The sequence below is a fragment of the Nannobrachium achirus genome (assembly GCF_963921795.1).
Source record: "Nannobrachium achirus genome assembly, chromosome: 1".
Classification (NCBI taxonomy): Eukaryota; Metazoa; Chordata; class Actinopteri; order Myctophiformes; family Myctophidae; genus Nannobrachium; species Nannobrachium achirus.
In genome coordinates, this window is record NC_137810.1 from 33,705,446 (window position 1) to 33,724,127 (window position 18,682).

General features: G+C 42.8%; 1 protein-coding gene across 1 annotated transcript in view; it reads right to left on the reverse strand.

The window, feature by feature from the left end:
• Positions 1–8,848: 8,848 nt before the first annotated feature.
• rhpn1 (rhophilin, Rho GTPase binding protein 1) overlaps positions 8,849–18,682 on the reverse strand; it is a gene marked incomplete at both ends in the record, with an annotated part of 30,432 nt that continues 20,598 nt past the window's right edge. The window contains 11 exons of the mRNA XM_080728362.1: positions 8,849–9,058; positions 10,308–10,460; positions 11,664–11,810; positions 11,944–12,020; positions 12,742–12,936; positions 13,417–13,554; positions 14,319–14,475; positions 15,192–15,379; positions 15,851–16,017; positions 16,372–16,496; positions 16,927–17,004. Coding sequence (XP_080584488.1) covers positions 8,849–9,058; positions 10,308–10,460; positions 11,664–11,810; positions 11,944–12,020; positions 12,742–12,936; positions 13,417–13,554; positions 14,319–14,475; positions 15,192–15,379; positions 15,851–16,017; positions 16,372–16,496; positions 16,927–17,004 — 1,635 coding nt within the window. The remainder of the gene's footprint in view (positions 9,059–10,307; positions 10,461–11,663; positions 11,811–11,943; positions 12,021–12,741; positions 12,937–13,416; positions 13,555–14,318; positions 14,476–15,191; positions 15,380–15,850; positions 16,018–16,371; positions 16,497–16,926; positions 17,005–18,682) is intronic.

An 18,682-nucleotide genomic window follows, 5' to 3' on the forward strand; every position in this document is an offset into this window, starting at 1 on the left:
TTTTGTGGCTGAAAGAATTGCGACCACAGGTCACATCTTGTCTCCATGTAACGTCTCCACATATCGCTCGGTTTGATGCTCTGACATCACCCTCTGACACTGAGATGTTAGGGGAACCACACTAATAGAAATACTCATATATGGGCATCAAACCAAGGCCCTGCTTGGCATTACTAATTAACGTACGTTTTATGCCCATATGGAGATTCCTATATTGTCAATATTAAGGACATTATTAAGGATATTATGTTATCAATATTAAGGACATATATGGGAATGCCCATATTTGGTAATGTCCATATATGGGCATGTGTTGACATAACATACCTATCATGAAGGGGTCTCCATATACTGTATGAGTAACTGATCCCATATACATCACTGGCCAGATGGCCAAGAAGACACCCTGAGGTGTCTTACTAGTATGTATGTCAGATCAGATGTCATAGACGTCATAGGACTTTCACATAAAGAATAACTGAGTAAGCATGTTTGGGGGTCTCATACAGTACATGGATCTCCATATATGGGTACCAGGGGTCTCCATATACCGGTATGTGTAACTGGTCCGATATACATCAAGCACTCTTCCTCCGCCGATTGAGATATGACCATCGGAGAGATGGGTGACAGCCGGAATGTAGACGGCACCCGGGAGCAGTATATGAGTTAATACCCCAGCCTGTGTCTTCCGTGAGGAAGAAGCCCAACAAACCCACGGTGAGGCCTTTAGGAGGGCCATGCAAGCCGCAAGCGGAGCCTGCAGCACCACCCTGTTGCCCAGGAGGAGCCTGCAGCACCACCCCGTTGCCCAGGTGGAGCCTGCAGTACCATTGTGGCTCAGTAATCCACCACTCCTGAATGAAATGTATGGTACTGGGAGTCTGGTGCAATACACTGCAGGTCCTGGACCTGGTGAGAGCAGGAGTGGACCTGGTGAGACCTAGGAGGAGCCCGGCCAGAAGTCATCCCACATAGAGCCTAGTCCTTCCACACACCAGATTGGTTTACCTCCCCCGCCACACCCCCACCCAGTCAAGAACAATACATACTGAAGTGCAGGTTCCATACAGAGATTCCTTTCGCTAAATGGTGCCAGAGATGGACGGACGGACAGGGAGCAAATCATAGTCTCGGCCATGCCTTTTGGCCTGGCGGAGACGATATAATAATAATTACTAGAAATACTGTTCCTGCGAAACAGTGTGGGACACCATGTATGGGCACAAAGATCTACCCAACAGGCACTCCAACATATATGGGCATAATCTTGGTCTATAACGTTTTGGTATAACATACTGGTCTCTCCTTTCAGCGAGCCGATAAACACACACACACACACACACACACACACACACACACACACACACACACACACACACACACACACACACACACACACACACACACACACACACACACACACCCCAATCAAGAACAATACATACAAAATCTTCATCAAATTCTCCGAAGTCGTCCAACCCGGAGTCGTCCTCATGCTGGTAGTAGGTTTTTTTTCTCTTCTATGAAAAAATTTAAGGGAAAAATGTAAGGAGCATGATTTATTCATTGTAATTTATTATTCATTATATTCATATTGAGACAGATAGATATGTAGGAACGGTTGAGGAGGACAGGTTATGTGGTCTGTGTGATCTTAATGACATTGAAAATGAAATGCATTTTGTTTTCTATTGCCCGTTCTACAATTCTATTAGGCAAGGCCTTTTTAATAAGGTAGATCCAAATCATGAGTTTGTGTGGTTGGATGACTACTAACAACGACTCTTTGAACATGATATTTATTCTTTTGCTTCATTTCTTGACAAGGCTTGGTCAATGAGAGGGAAGGCCATTTACATGCAAAATAGTATTGTCTTGTTTGTTCTTAATTTGTTCATGTGTATACTGTATGTATATATAGTTATTTGATTTGTTATAAGATGTGATATGAACAGGAGGGACTGTTGATGTCAGTGTAATGAAATCTTTTTGTGTAATGTGTCATATAATCCCATATGGGATGGGCCAAATTGATTGCATGACACATAAATATATATTTCATTCGTTCGTTCGTTCGTTCGTCCATCCATCCATCCATCCATCCATCCATTCATTCATTCATTCATTCATGCATTAATTAATTAATTAATTAATTCATTCATATATACATCCAAGTAAGTTACTGTAACAGATTAAATGATGTAAGCAGCATGATTTATAGAGCCAGCTTAGCTCTGCACTGACGCTCTGACAGGCGACTGACTAAAAGACTAGACCAGGATTTCTGAGCTCGACTTCAGTCAAAATAAACAAAGTAATGTTGATAATATTAAAATATTGTAATATTGTTCTGGATATTACAATAAAGCAAATACAGTACTTACTGGTTTGCGAAGCCTCTCCTTCACAAAAAAGTTGTTGTAGGCCTACAAGACAGAGCAGGATAAAAGACAAATTACACAAAAAAGTGCAAAGTCAGTGAAAGTAGAAGAGTAATCTAAACATATCCAAAAAGGAGTGAGATAAAGTAATTATATTGTAGTGTAATGTGTGGTTTCAGGTTTCCAGCTATAAGCCTGTCATGTATTGTCACACCTCTGCACCTGTGTGTTTATCCTGTAGGCCTACTTTGATAACACTTGTCTTGTTCACATTGAAAGATATTTTATTATTGAGAGAGAGAAGAGAGAGAGAGAGAGAGAGAGAGAGAGAGAGGGGGGGGGGCGTGCAAGAGGGAGGGAGAGAGGGAGAAAAAGAGAGAGGGAGAAAGAGAGAGGAGGAGAGAGAGATGACAGCAGGAGACAGCAGGAGAGAAAGATCACTTTGTCCCCTCTCCACACCAAATATTTTCATGGAAACCAATGATCTGCAAACACACGTTTTATACCGTTGTGAGCTTGTAAATGTTCAATTTCACGACGATATCAATCCGTAGTTAGGCCTACTAATTAGCTAGTAATAACGTTATGTCAACAAACGTTTAACGTCTGTTTTGTGTGTGTGTGTGTGTGTGTGTGTGTGTGTGTGTGTGTGTGTGTGTGTGTGTGTGTGTGTGTGTGTGTGTGTGTGTTTTATACTTGCAATGGGCCTGGTGTACAAGATACACTACACCACTATGATACCCAAGTACCTGTCAAAATACTTTATAAACATGAAGGATGTTCCATAATTACAACACCAGAGGCAGCGCCACAGATCACTTCCAACCCAGAGTCAAAACCAACAAAGGGTCAAACTCGTTTTTCTGCTATACCACCAAAATGTGGAAAGCCTTACCGAAGGCCATAAGGGAGTGTGGATCACTAGCATCCTTTAAAATTGCCCTGAACTCCCCTGCCCCTTCTTTGTATATACTGTTTGTTTTAGACTTACTGTTTTCTTTTTTCTTTTTCTTTACATATCTACTGCATAGTACTGTGTTCTATTTGTCTGTCATTCAATGTTATATGAGATACTTCAATGGTTTCCAGTGGAAATAAGCTTAGTCTTTTCATGGATCTCCTTTTAGTAGACCTTGTACCAGTGAACTGTACCGTCATGAAACTGTACCTTTTCCTATGCAAACTTCTAATAAAGTCTTCAATCAATCAATCAATATTATATTATAGTCTACATTTTGTAGTAAAACGTTTTCTAAAAGACATATATTCAAGAAAACAGGCGTACTTACGGCCATCTTTTCAACTGTCAAAAGTTGCAACCTTGACTGAGGGGGGGGGGGGGGGGGCGTGATGAGGGGTACGTGTAGGTCAGCTATCAATGACGTCACACCTAGCCTATCTCTTTGATCACGGATAATATTGAATTTGATAGCCTATTGTTGTTGTTGTTAATCATTATTCCTTTCGACTTTTCCATTTTCAGTTTAGTTTAAAATGTGGGTTATTTTATGAAGTGGTTTATCAAGATTATGATCATTAATATTTCGACTTGTTTAGTTCATTAATCACAGTTTATTTTGTTGCAAAGTAGGGTCAAGTGTCAAGGCAGGATATTGAATGTGGTGCCACAAGATGGCGCCATTTCTCCATTAGAATCAATGGACAGGGTCAGAAGACTACATCCAATGTAGGCTATTTCTTTTGTTTTTTTCTTTTTTTAATTTTTCTGAAATAAAGCCAAAATAGGCCTACAATATTTAAACTGAGTCAAATAGATTTACATTTGATTTGTCTAGCTCAAACTAATAACACATGAGGTAAGGGTCCATTTGGTTCCATTTGTTCACTCAGAGTTGCAGATCTGTTATGGTCATTCAAGGCTAGCTCTTGATGTGTTTCTGGTAATACTACTGTCTGCTCATTTTGCAGGCCTATCAAACCAAAATAGCCGATCTAGAAGCTCACACCGCCTTGCAGTGCGAGGCGTTGTGAACTTGTAGATCGGCTATTTTTGGCTACAGTTCTCAGAATGTGGACAATAGGGTTCAAGTTGTTAATATAAAAAGGATTGGAAGATTTGGAGGACCCCCTGTAGTAACTCTGAGGACCCCCTAGGGGTCCCGGACCCACTGTTAAAGACCCCTGGCCTATGTCTTTGGTAAAAATGGAATTTTTACAAATATGACCAACAAGCCAACATGGTGCATGACCCCTATCTGTTCCATATGTATGACACTGACTCACTATGACACATTAGGAGTCCAACTAGTCCTACTAGTGGCTCTCAAATGTTTCATTTGCAAGGACCACCATAACTCTGTGAGTGTACAAATGGAACCAAATAGAGCCTTATCATTATGGATCCATTTGGTTCCATTTGTACACTTTATGTTACTGGTATTATTGTCCTCTCATTGTATATCTGTGGCTTTTGGTTTAAGTAGATGACTTTTGACAACATTGGCCTCCATATTTTATTATTCTGCAACGTTGATAAACACCAGTCTGTAGTAGCAGGCAGTCAGTTCTTTGTTTTCACTGATGACACTCACACACAGAAGGGCAGCACCTCTGTTGAAAGAATAAGCCATGTTAGTTGTACAAACCTTTTCCCTCGACAGACGCTTTATACCAGGGTTCCCCAATTAGTTTTCCCCCCAAGGGCCGAATTATGTCTAGGGTACCAAGCCGAGGGCCACTTGCAGGGGGTGACGGTGGCGTTCCCGCTACTCCAGCGACAGTTCAGATATCGTTGTTGTCGGGTGAAAATCTTGTATGTCCAAAACCGTTTGTTTTGCATTTATCATTTTAAAAATGATTTAAACTAGTGAAAACAGCCGATCTACAAGCACACAACGCCTCGCGATGCGTTGTGTGCTTGTAGATCTGCTGTTTTCACTACTTTTGTGCGACGGCCTTGTATGATGAAGCAGGGCTTTACTTTGCGAAAGAACATACAAATTTGGAGATACGAGGTTTCCACCCGACAACGACGATATACTAGTGTTGTTGCTGCCACCAATATTACTGAGGTTGGTGGGGGCCAGACAGTAGCCCCCCGCGGGCCGCAAATTGGGGAACCCTGCTTTATACCATTACTTATTCGGCCTTTGAGTCACAGATCATGATATGATGAGATTTAGCCTCTCAGACCCAATACGTTTTGTCATCTTGGATAAGATTGTATTCCATGCTGTGTTGCTGTGGTGGCATAACGGGCAAACGTTGATCAAAATAACAATAGCTCTGAAGTAATATGATCAAGATCAGTCAGATTTCTCTTCTTAAACCAATGGTCTGCCTTATGAATTTGCAGACCCTGGGTAGACAACACAGCCAGGTGGAGAGTGTACCTTTCTAGTTCTTTTTGTATTGTGTTTAAGGGGAAACAAATACTGTGCAAATCCCTGATGTAATGAGTAATCAGCGGGTTAAATTTAGGCCTAGAATTATTGAATGATTTAACCAGTGAAAAATAGCAGATATACAAGCTCACAGCGCGCGCTGCAAGCTTGTAGATCTGCTATTTTTGAAAAAGTCGCGAAAATGTGTGCAAATCTTTGAATATATGTATTTTCAAAGCGAACGTTTGTAACTAAAATGTTGCTTCTGGGGGGTCCCTGGAAGGAACTAGATATTTTGAAATGGGGGTCCGTGGCCAAATAAATATCATTTTGGGGGTCCTTCACATGAAAAGGTTGGAGAACCACTGACATAGTAGTCTCTCAAGAACAGACTAACTGAGTTCCAGTTAAGTGAAAAGGACCTTTTCTTTGAAGATTGCTGACATAGAAACATAGTTCTTTTCCAAAAATCTTAGAAGGATTCAAAAGACACTTATAGAATCGGGTCAAAATTCTAATTTTCACGATTTTTCAAAAATAGCAGATCTACAAGCTCGCAGCGCGGCACTCGGTGCCGCGCTGTGAGCTTGTATATCTGCTATTTTTTTATATTTAAAGCATAAAATATTGGGTCATAATGTGTTCAGGCCTAAATGGGTTAAAAAAGGAGAAGAGAAAAGTACAAGGAAGAGAAAAAAAGACTTTATCACCTCATCGTGTCTTTTCAGTAACACTGTTAACAAAAAGTACAATCACTCACACACAAAAGCAGTGACTAAAAATAAAATAAAAAACAGCTGTATCAAAAATCTTAAAAAGACAATAAAGGTTAGACAATTTTTTAGCTAGAAACAACCTTTTTTCTTTTTACTGGACAACAGCCTAATACATTTCCCACTCTGAGCTAAATACAAACAAACAGTGGCAGGACTCAACTTCTCCCATTCTCTGATGACTATCAGAACCACGACAGACATGACAACAATACAAAACTGTCCAGAACAATGCAACATTGTTAAGAAAAAAAAGGACATCATATCGTCGTTGCTGGGTGAAAACCTTGTAGGTCCAAAACCGTTAGTATATACAGTATCATTTTAAAAATGATTTAAACTAGTGAAAACAGACGACCTACAAGCACACAACGCCTCATACCGCGAGGCGTACAACGCCTCATACCGCGAGGCGTTGTGTGCTTGTAGAAGTGCTGTTTACACTACTTTTGTGCGACGGCCTTGTATGATGAAGCGGGGGCTTTGCTTTGCGAAATAAACGTTCAAATTTGAAACTTCGAGATACAAGGTTTCTGCCCGACAGTGACGATATACAAGCCTAATTCCTACTTCATCTTATGACAAGTGTTGTTTGCAGAAAATAACCTCTTACAGATCAGTTATTTTAGGTAAACAACGTTCTCATATGACAAGGTATAAGGCTTTAGAGTGTCTCGGTGCAGACTTTCCCACAGGGTCCCTCAGTACCAATTTACAATTCAGGCATAGCAGACGCTGTCATATTTCATTATAAAGACACTAAACTTCTAATTGCGAGCGCAGAATTTTCAGCATCGTCACGCCGACATCGCAGCATTCAAGAGAATCGATTTGTTCTCGATGAGTCACAGTGCATCAACAAGTAGAAAACTAAACTCAAGTAGAAAATGACAGACTAAAACAAAACAACTTGAGTGTCTTGTGGGTAGTCTCACCCATCTCAAACAGGTGACACACACAAAGAAAACAAGGTCACACCCAAAATACTGAATTTGAGGACGGAATCCAACATTAGTAATACTAGTCCTGTGCCAGCTGGGGTGTGCACGTGTGCACAGTATGTAAGGGATTGAATGGAGGAGTCTCAGAAGTAATGTCGGAGTTCCCGTTGGACAGATCTTTATGCCCATACATGGTGTTCCATGTCCAGGCGAGTCTGTGATGTCACTACTATGACGTCAGAGTAGCATGCAGACAGATGGTTACCATGGCAGCTAAACTGTGTAGTATGTAGTATCAGTGATGTCAGCATGCAGATGGTCAGTAGTTGCCTGGTTAAAACCAGACCGAACACAACACGACCCCCTGGCGGTAGTGCTGTTGTAGTACGGTCTGGCCCCAAACCATTGAGATTTTATTTCCTCAACCAGCTTCATGGGTTGGCCAATCAGGGTTGTATGCTTGGGGAACGTGGTTTCTGTAGGCTTGGGGCACGTGGTTTGGGGCAATGACGTAGAAATGAAAGCTCTTCCTGAAATCCCAGACTCTCTTCCCAAAACGAAGTGTGTGATAGAGGCTGGCAACGCCAAGCAAGGTCAGTAGGACGGACAGACGAACAGACATTCGCTAAATTAAATTAATAGTTTGATAATGATTGTAAGAGAGACCGTTTCAAGACTGAAATGGATTAAGGGTACGCAAGTCAGCATGTCTGGAGTTTAACAGAGAAAAGGTCCAGGTAAGTATCTTGGTTGAGGTTGGTCCATGGGTTGGTAAATTCATGAATTAGCTATAGATAGGCAATAGATAATGGTGCTTTTAGTAATTCCTGAAAAATCATGTTGTTGATGGTTGAACCAGTGGCGGATGCTGTATTTGGCTTGCATTTGCAGGATCATCAGACAAAAACATTGACAAATAAAGACGGGCACCGTGATTAGACAATTAATCAAGGAAGAATCTGGAACTCCTGCCAAAACCTGGACATAAACATCCCTTATTCCACTGCCTTTAAAACAAGCATGTTTTTGGTCAAATGCAAAGCAGTCCACGGTTCATTGTATTCCAGTGGTTCTCAAAGTGGATTCCAAGGACTCGATGGGTTCCTTTAGAGGTGGGTCTAAATTGACCCATGCAAGTATGTAACTCTTAGCCTGGTTGTTCCAGACCGCAATACCACCCCCTGGTGGTGGTGGTCCCAAAACAAAGTGTGTGAAAGAGGTGCACCACCAGCCTATGTAACTCTAACAGTATAACGTAATGACCATTTAGTTCCATTTGTGTACTCTCAGAGTTAAGGGGAGACCTTGAAATGTAAAAGTTTGAAAGACACTGTTGTATTCCATAGTCTTGCTCTCCAAGTTATTTTTTTCCCTGAGTGGCTCCGCTGCGAGGCTACCTGTGCAGCTCAGTACATGGACTCTGTGTCTCGGAGGGTTCCAAACGACAGGCTGAAAGTGCTTCCCAGTCTCTTGGTGACTCCGCCCCCTTCCCTGTTCTTCTTGCGGTTCCAGTTGAGCAGCGAGGCTGAGCTCTGTCCCTTGGCTCCGGCCAGCATGCGCTGCCGCGCGTTCTCTTTGTCGCCGCTGTGCGAGAGCATCACTGACCTCCTGTCCACCTGTTGACGCACACACACGCGCACAAGTTACCATTATGGTTTAATGTTACAGCACATATGTTTGGCCAAAAATAGCAGATCTACAAGCTCACAACGCCTCGCAGTTCGGCAAAGAGCTTTGGTGTAGAGGGGGAAAAGAGCAGACTAAGTACAGAGTGAAAGGTCAAGTTTTGACAGTTCAAGTGGTTAAATATCTGAAAACACAAATTGACATGAATCCAAAACACACTGATGATTGTGCTGTCAAAAGATGAAACTATACGGGATCTATTAACAGGTTGTGGGGGTCCCTGCTTCATCTCTCTCAACTAAGGGGTCCTTGGACTGAAAACGTGTTTACTAGCATTTACTGTAGGTGGTGGTGTCATGCAAAACTTGCAACATGTGCCTTGTTACAAGGCATTTTCGTTGTGCCAAATATCTCCCAATAACAGCACTCACATATGAATGTATCATTTTACCTTATTCTACCTGTAACAGACATAAAAAGCAACAGTTTGGTATGGGGTGAATATTAAAAGTGATGAGTAAACTGCACCTATAATGTGTCAAATCAATGGTTTATCCCTTTTACTAATAAGGACCTGTAAGCCACTACTTTTCTTCATAAAATAAACTTTATTAATTAGCTTGCATCATCATTGTCTCCTCATCCAATCATAAATATTGAAATGAAACTGTAGTATAAAATCATACAGTCGAGGTCACAGTTCAATATTGGTGTGTATTGGTGTGTTGTGCAGCACACAAAGTGTCAGTATCTCACAGCTTTCGCAGCTCTCGCACTCTTGTGTATTATTGCTCTTGTAGCACAAGATCAGACATAGTGAACCATATTAAAGGAATAATTCACCCCCAAAATGTCTTTTTTTCTATTGATTACTCACGCCAATGGAGACTTGAGTTCAATAATATTTGTTTGTATTTTTCACATTCCTAAGATAAAAATTTGATTATAGAAAATGTACCCCCATTGATTCCGGAATGGGGACCCAAATGCATCCGGCTCCCCTTCCGGAATCAATGGGGGTACCGGAATCAATGGGGGTACATTTAATGCAATACATTTTTTTATCTTAGGAATGCGACTTGAGTAATATTATCTTACTCAAGTCTCCATGGAGTAATCAATAGAAAAAAAGTCATTTGGGGGTGAACTATTCCTTTAATACCAGTTGCCATATTTAGAAATGTAACGGAAGGAAGTGCATGCAGTAGGTGTAACTGTGACAGTGTATTCATTTGTTACCTGTATGTCATGTGAGTGCAGTGTGACGACACCTAGCTGCACCCCTCTGTCACTGCAGCTCTTTAGTAACTGGACCACCTCTACGTGTTTAGACCACTTGGAATCCTGGCCGTCCACCGCCACAATGTAATCTCCTTCCCTCAGACCTGCCTCCTAAACATTACACACACATTCAAAAAATACATTGTTACATTTGAAGAGAAAATAGAAGATCTATATTCAACGCAAGTTCACACTGGATTTAAACCTTTTGAGCCTCCTGCATGGAATACCAAACACCTACTGCTCAACTGAGGGGGAAATTCTCCTCTCCAGGAGAGATTATAGCAGGGTATCCCACACATTTTGTATCAATTAATTTCCAAAACTTTTCCAGAAAATCTAACCAAATTTCCAGGACTATATAATAATTCAGCTCAATAACAGGTCGCTTACTCCTATGCGCAATGCCCAAAGACAGGTAGTGTATGCCAGTGGTTCTCAACCTTTTCAGGCCGTGACCCCCGAAATAATCATATTTTAACTGGGCACCCTGAAGAGCTGAGTTAAGAGTTGAGGAATTTTGTATAACACTGTTCTATTGTGAAAATAGCAGATCTACATGCTCACAATGCCTCGCAACGCGAGGCGTTGTGAGCATTTAGATCGGCTATTTGACAATTTGGCCCATGTTTAATTTGTAATATCAGAGGTATTAACAAAATCAATAACCAAACACAATGCATAGCTATTCTTTCCAGGACCTTCCAGGACCCTTGATAAATTCCAAAACTTTTCCAGTACTGGAAAAATATTTTTCTAATTTCAAAATATTTCCAGGAATTTCATGACCATGGGAACCCTGTTATAGGCTCATGAGTTTCATGAGCCTATAACCCTCTGAGATAGCGCCGCCCATGGCTGCTGTGGTGACCCATGGCTGCTGTGGTGACTACGTGTTGCGTTCTGTCGGTGTTTTGGTGTTTGTCTGTTTTTTGTTTTTGTTTATGTTATATGTGAAAAAATTGATTTGAATGCAAAAATGGAGTATGCCAAAGCAAATTCCTATGTGTATTACACAATGGTTAATAAAGAAATCTGAATCTGAATCTGGACTAGCCTGTTACTTTCACTCTTGATGTCGTCAGATAAGGCTACTTACTCCATTACTCCATTGTGTTTGTAGGCTTTGTGTGTGTGTGTGTGTGTGTGTGTGTGTGTGTGTGTGTGTGTGTGTGTGTGTGTGTGTGTGTGTGTGTGTGTGTGTGTGTGTGTGTGTGTGTGTGTGTGTGTTGTACTGTGCGTGTGCATGCTAAATGGAAGCATTGGGATATTACAGTAAGCTGTATATAAGTGAAGAGGGTTCTTGTCTCTCACCGCAGCACAGCCTCCAGGCACCACCCCTGCCACCAGAACAGGTGAGTCTCCTCTGAGCGTGAGGCCCAAGCCGCCGTCCCGTCTCTGGAGGCATATGACACGAGTTGGGCCCCAGCGCGCCCGCGCACAAAACACAGACAGAGGACCCTGCGACAGAAGGAGAGAACATCATCCACATCTACGTTACATTATGGAAAGCCGTGCCATCAGAATTCACCATCACAACGTTGGACTAAATGTTTTTTCTTTTTTTTTTCAGTGAGAAGCATGTGTCTGTCACCAGTCTTCGGAAGATTTCAGTGACTTGGACCGTGGAGAAGTTTGGTGGCGTGATGTCTGGTTTCTGCTGGGTTTGAGCTGTCAACAGGAGACAAGGGGATCACTTAGTGTGTTAGCATGGATCCATACATGTACAGTCCCATTAACACTCGGAGGTACACTGCGGAATTGTGTGATCAAGGATGTGTAAAGAACGTGATGATATTCAGAACTATTTTGACATAGTCGGTCATATGACGATTGTAGACAGAACCTATCTGTCTAAATCTTTCACCGCGTTGTGATGCAATGAGTTGTGAGCTTCTAGATCAGTGGTTCTCAACCTTTTCAGGCTGCGACCCCCAAAATAATCATGGGGACCCCCCACCCTGACGAGCACTAAAGAGTTGAGGCATTATATTTTGTATAACACGGTTCTATTGTGAAAATAGCAGATATACATGCACACAACGCCTCAAGCATGTAGATCGGCTATTTTCATAATGTGTGCCTTTGATATTTGATCAATTTGGGCAATGTTTAATTTGTCATTTTAGAGGTATTAAAAAGTCGCTTAAATTGTCACTTTAGAAATGTGCAGATACCCTCTATACACTCATACTGTATGTTGGTTTCTTTACTGTTGAGTGAGAAAACAATGTTTCACATTAAGTGAATCATCTGGGGACCCCAAAATAATTTGGAGACCCCCCAGGGGTCCCGTTGGTCCCGACCAACAGGTTGAGAACCACTGTTCTAGTTCAGCTCTTGTTGGCATCATCACCAGGTACCATTGACCTGCTCCATACAGGACACTCACATTGTATCTCTGGAGCGTCTGCGATCTCATCAAAGTCGTCCTCTTGGTCCAGCTCAGAGTACTGATCCAGAGAGCGCCGGTGCGTCAGGGACAGCACGTCCTGCAAGATGTCCATCTTCCGTAGGATCTTGGACAGGCTGTGGACGCGCATGGCCTCCTCATGACGAATCACAGCACGCCGCAAGTGAGCTTTACCTTCACAAACGCGCGCGCACACACACAACCGCACGCACGCACACACACACACACACACACACACACACACACATACACACACACACACACACACACACACACACACACACACACACACACACACACACACACACACATTTTAAATGATTTATTTATGTCCACATAGGTACATAGTTTGCATGGACATAAATACTAACAGTGCAAAAATTCCTCGGGAGACATTCAGTAACATTGTGACTGCACAGTGATCAGTATAACCTTACAAAATTACAGCTCGCAACAGTAGCATTACAGTATTACTGTAAAAAAAATAAAGAAAGACCGTGTCTACCTCATGGGTACAAAAAGCAGCGCCTCCTCCATATAGAGCGGCTACCAATAATGGCAGATATAGATCATATATTGATCATCCACTAGCAATCTTAAATACATCTGTTTTGACATTAACAAAACGGTTAAACAGAGATGTGGAGTATGTACCTAGTCTTCGTCTGGCCTCTGGGTCGTGTAGGACAGTGCAGAGTGGCGGTTCAGCAGGGACATTGACGTGGAACTGCAGGAAGGCCTTCTGGGCCTCTTCGTCGAACTCCTCCTCCTCCTCCTCCTTCTCACCAAAATCTACACAGCATCACACAACACACAATATACTGTACAGTGTTCCATAAAATCAATTCCCAAACACAGTGGTGACTGAAATGAAAATGTTATTTACTTTTATTTAGCAAAATGTCTACTTTGTTCCTACACATGTGTAGAAACAATACATTGACACCATATCATACGTAACTTTCCCTTCATGGCTCCCACCCATTCCATGTGACATTTAGATGTATTTCAGGGTTCCCACACATTTTTACCAATTAATTTCCGAAACTTTTCCAAAACCTTTCCAGAATATTTAACCCAATTTCCAGGACTATATAACAATAATTCAGCTCAATAACAGGTCGCTTACTCCTATGCGCAATGCCCAAAGACAGGAAGTGTATGCCAGTGGTTCTCAACCTCTTCAGGCCGCGACCCCCGAAATAATCATGTTTTAACTGGGGACGCGGCACCCCGACAAGCACTAAGAGTTGAGGAATTTTTTATAACACTGTTCTATTGTGAAAATAGCAGATCTACATGCTCACAAGCATGTAGATCGGCTATTTTCACAATTTCTGCCTCTAACATTTGACAATTTGGCCAATGTTTAATTTGTCATTTCAGAGGTATTAACAAAATCAATAACCCAAGACAATGCATAGCTATTTTTTTTCCAGGACCCTTGATCAATTCCAAACCTTTTCCATTACTGGAAAAAATATTTGTCTAATTTCAAAATATTTCCAGGATTTTCATAACCGTGGGAACCCTGATTTTTCTGTCCATGTACTCACGTGTGTTGTCACAGAGTGCGATGGCAGCGTAGTAGTGGGACAGGGCCCGGAAGTGTTCCGATTTGACCTGCACCATGGAGGCCCAGGAGAACGGTACGTAGTCCTTCACCAGCGGCTGGGACATGGTCTGCTGCACCAAGGAGTACACCTCTGATACCTGGAATACACAGCAATATCATAGCATGTTCCTTCACTCTGACATGATGTGTCTGGACTGGAGTAGTTAATAGTCTTCAGGATTACATAGGCCAATTGCCTATGGAATCCTGGGCTCTGCTCTCCCTCTGCCGTGCCTGGGGAGACAACTGGGGAGACAACTGACTGACCTCATGCTTCCTTCTATGCATGAGGAGCCCAAGTTGCTTCTTTTCACCTGACAGTGGAGATTTCCCTGGTTTGGACGTAGCGCGTGGAAGGAACACATAATTCCAACCAGTTCCTTTCCCCTCCATCAGGCGCCCCGGCTGGCCAGGGGGAGGCATTATTGAGACCAGGATTACTGCATGTTTTTGTGAGGGTATCAACCCTAGGAGACACGGGCAGAACATGCAAACTCCACACAGAAAGGCCCTATCGCCAACCCCACCTAGGGTGTGGGCGCTGATGACACGGAGGGAGGAACACGCCCCCATTGCCCACAGCGTCCCCCGGCGGGAATCGAACCCAGGACCTTCTAGCTGTGAGGCGAAGCGCTAACCACTGCACCCCAAATGTCCACTTTAAACGCCCAGCACTGTGTGTGTGTGTGTGTGTGTGTGTGTGTGTGTGTGTGTGTGTGTGTGTGTGTGTGTGTGTGTGTGTGTGTGTGTGTGTGTGTGTGTGTGTGTGTGTGTGTGCGTGCGTGCGACGTGCGTGCGTGTGCACTGTGCTCACCCGAGCCGCCTCTTGCGCCAGGCAGAGCTGCGAAGTGAAAGGTTTGCCCTGTGTGGTGAGCGTGGCGCGCTCAAACACACACTCCTGGACCTGGGCGATCATCAAGCGCACCAGCATGCAGAGGGAAGGACCACTCATGTCTAGACTGGGAGCGTTGGAGAAGTTCTCCTTCAGGTAATTGAACGCACCTATGCACACACACACACACACACACACACACACACACACACACACACACACACACACACGCACGCACACGCAGACACACACACACACACACACACACACACACACACACACACACACACACACACACACACACACACACACACACACACACAGTTGCTGTCGTGCTGAAACCTCCCATCTCCATATTCGTAACTTTTTTTCTAAAAATGAACACGCTACTTGATCATACTACAGCGCCACACAAAAGCCTCAAAGGTTGCAGATTTACAAGCTAAGCGACGTGTTTCGAGCTGCTTGATATTTTTATATTTTGAATCCTGAAAAGTAACAGTTTGGGACATAATGAGCTTTCCAGCCGACAGAGACGATCTGTAAACAGATGCAGTTGCGCTGCGTGTAATACGATGGGGTCACTCACGGAAAATAGCCGATCTACAAGCTCACAAGTATACATTTAAAAAAAAAGGTACCTGCAGCTCTCTGAAAGGCGTCTATCGCTCGGTCGATGCCGGCGGTGACAGATCGGTCCTGGCGCGCTCCGATCTGCGTGTACAGAGCGCCGATGTTGAACAGCACGCTGCCCTTCTCGAAGGCCAAGGCACGCTGGCACGATGGCACGCCAGTCAGGGAGTCATACCTGAGGAGAGGGGCACACATGGAGGTCCTCATTGTAACCTGTGTGTGCAAATGAGGGGCACTGGTGGATCGTCATTCACATCTGCATTTTGTTATCGTCACCGCATCAACACTTTGAGTGCAAAAATTATGCGTTCCTGAGTTAATTTCCACACTGAATATTATTCAGGTTTGCTTTATTTAAAATGTATTATAAATGGGGGGAAATGGTGTAGTCATTCTCATTTGTATAAAATCTATTTAGCAATAATTTTCTGATCAACACTTTGAGTATATTCATGTGTTCTGGAATAGCTTCAAGTGCGTGCGTGCGTGCATGCGTGCGTGCGTGCGTGCGTGCGTGCGTGTGTCTGACCAATGAAAGTGCACTCCCAGGTTCCGGTGCGGGGGGAAGAAGCGCTGGTCCAGGTAAAACAGCTGGTTGTAGTATTCTATCAGCAGCTCCAAGCCAGCCTGGTTACGACTGGGAGTCCGCATGGCCTGAACACACCAGCAGCAACAAGAGAACATCAACAGGCTACCGACAGAGATCCTTAGATCCAGTTATTGACAAGAAGCGACTTGTAGGAAATAAACACACTTGGGATACTGAGTTTGCTGACACTTGCTAATTTGAAAAACATTGGTTGTTACACCTCCACTAACTTTGATCTGACCCACAACAGCATGTCTGTATGTGTGTAAATTGTGGCACATCTATGGGTCACCTTACCTATCAATAAACCAGCAATTGTCAGTTGTACTGCCAGTGTCTGCCGTTGTTTGTTTTCACACAAGATCAGTGCCATTATTTGTTATCCACAGCCTATTTCATCATGCTTTCATTGCTGTCACCCTCCAGTGCCCCACAGTAGCAAACACCGAACCAGATAAATGTATAATGTGTGGATGTGCGTTTGTTAGGCCTCACCTGTCTGAGCTCCATCAGTTCTTTGATCTCCTTGTCATAGAGAGAGCCGTCCTCTCCATAGTGCTCGCAGATGAAATCCTACAGAGCAGACAGGATGTCAAAGAGATGCACATCCTTTGACTGTTTGGTGCATATTTTCTCTTAAGGCCAGACCACACCAATGCAACTAGTCAACTCCTTGCAACAAAACCGTTTTAAAGCCATACATGTCACACCAATGCAACTACTTGCAACTGGAGATAATGGTAGCGAGTAGTTGCAAGTATTTGCATGTTGCAAGGAGTTGCATTGATGCAGCCTTTAGCCCATTAGTAACCTCATAATGAAGCCAATAGTATTCTCTCTGGTGCATCTGCTTTGCTAATTATTAGTATTGGTTTGTACCATTTTTGTACAGTAGGTCAGAGCTGAAGACAGCCATGCCGGGTCACAGACAGTCTCCTAATGATAACGGAACAAACCAATAACACCATCGCATCAACAACCCATCCTTGGGACATGAACTTTGCCAATGGTCAATAATCAGATGCACGTGCTTGATACCAATGTGCCCACGATGACATCATCCTGCCACTACACTGTGATCAACTACATGTAATTCATTATAAAAACCCTGTTTGTCAGAGAGCGAAAGCACCTTTTGATCTGTACTGTTACCGGTACCTCGTCTGTTTCTCTCTAATACAGCAATATACTTTGGGCACTTTCTTGTCTTATTTCTTTGTGAATTATTATAAAGATTTGAGACTTTACATGTATATTTTATCTGTTTAATTAGTATTTAAATATATCCAACATTCTCCAAACATGATAGAGCACAGGCGTCATTACAATTCTCTTGTCCAAGATCACAGCAAGCATCATCCAAGAAACATTAGCGGCAAACTAAACCATTCTAACCATTCTAAGGGGAACTGTCCCTTGTACTTTGAGGTAATTTGTTGAATTCTATTCAATTCAATTCAGTACAGTATGAAAGATCAACTTGCAGGGACTTGATGAGATGTATTCCCAACACACAAAAAATGTAACTGCAAGTTACACAACTAGATGCAATTCAACAGTCCATGATTTCTTAAAATAATATTGAAATGAATTCAAGAATATTTCTTGAATTTACACCATGCATATTCAAAGATATCCAGCACCGTGTTTCCAAGGTTCAATCAAGTCGAGAAGCACTTGAATTATCTTCGTAAATCCTTTCAGTAATCTGACATCCTACTCTAGTCCTTTCAGTAATCCGACATCCAACTCCTGACACGCAGAGACATGCAACACATAAAGAGTTGAGTCATTATTTGATGGGGCTGTCCTGACCTGTCACCCTTGTCGTGCTTCAATGATCAGTCAGCAATTTGACAAAGCCGTGGGAAACCGCTGGCTTTGTCTTCATGCCAGTCTCTGCTCGACAGCATTTTCCCTGGCTTAGAACAGCGCACTTTGGCAGAGCTTTTGCAAACTATAAATCTAACCTGGAGGCACATTACACTGACTATAAAAAGGTCTATAACTGATGAAATGCTTTGCCATGATTATTCACTTGTGCAGGGAATGGACCTGTCAACACTTAATCTAACTACCCTTAAACCAACTGAAAGTAGCTTTGCACTACGGTTATATTGGACGGATCAGGGGAGGACTTATTACGTTACCTCATGTTAAGGTCATGACTTTATCCAGTTAGTAAATGGTGGCGATGTGGTTCACACAATCGCACGGTCGCACACGCACACACACGCACGCACGCACGCAC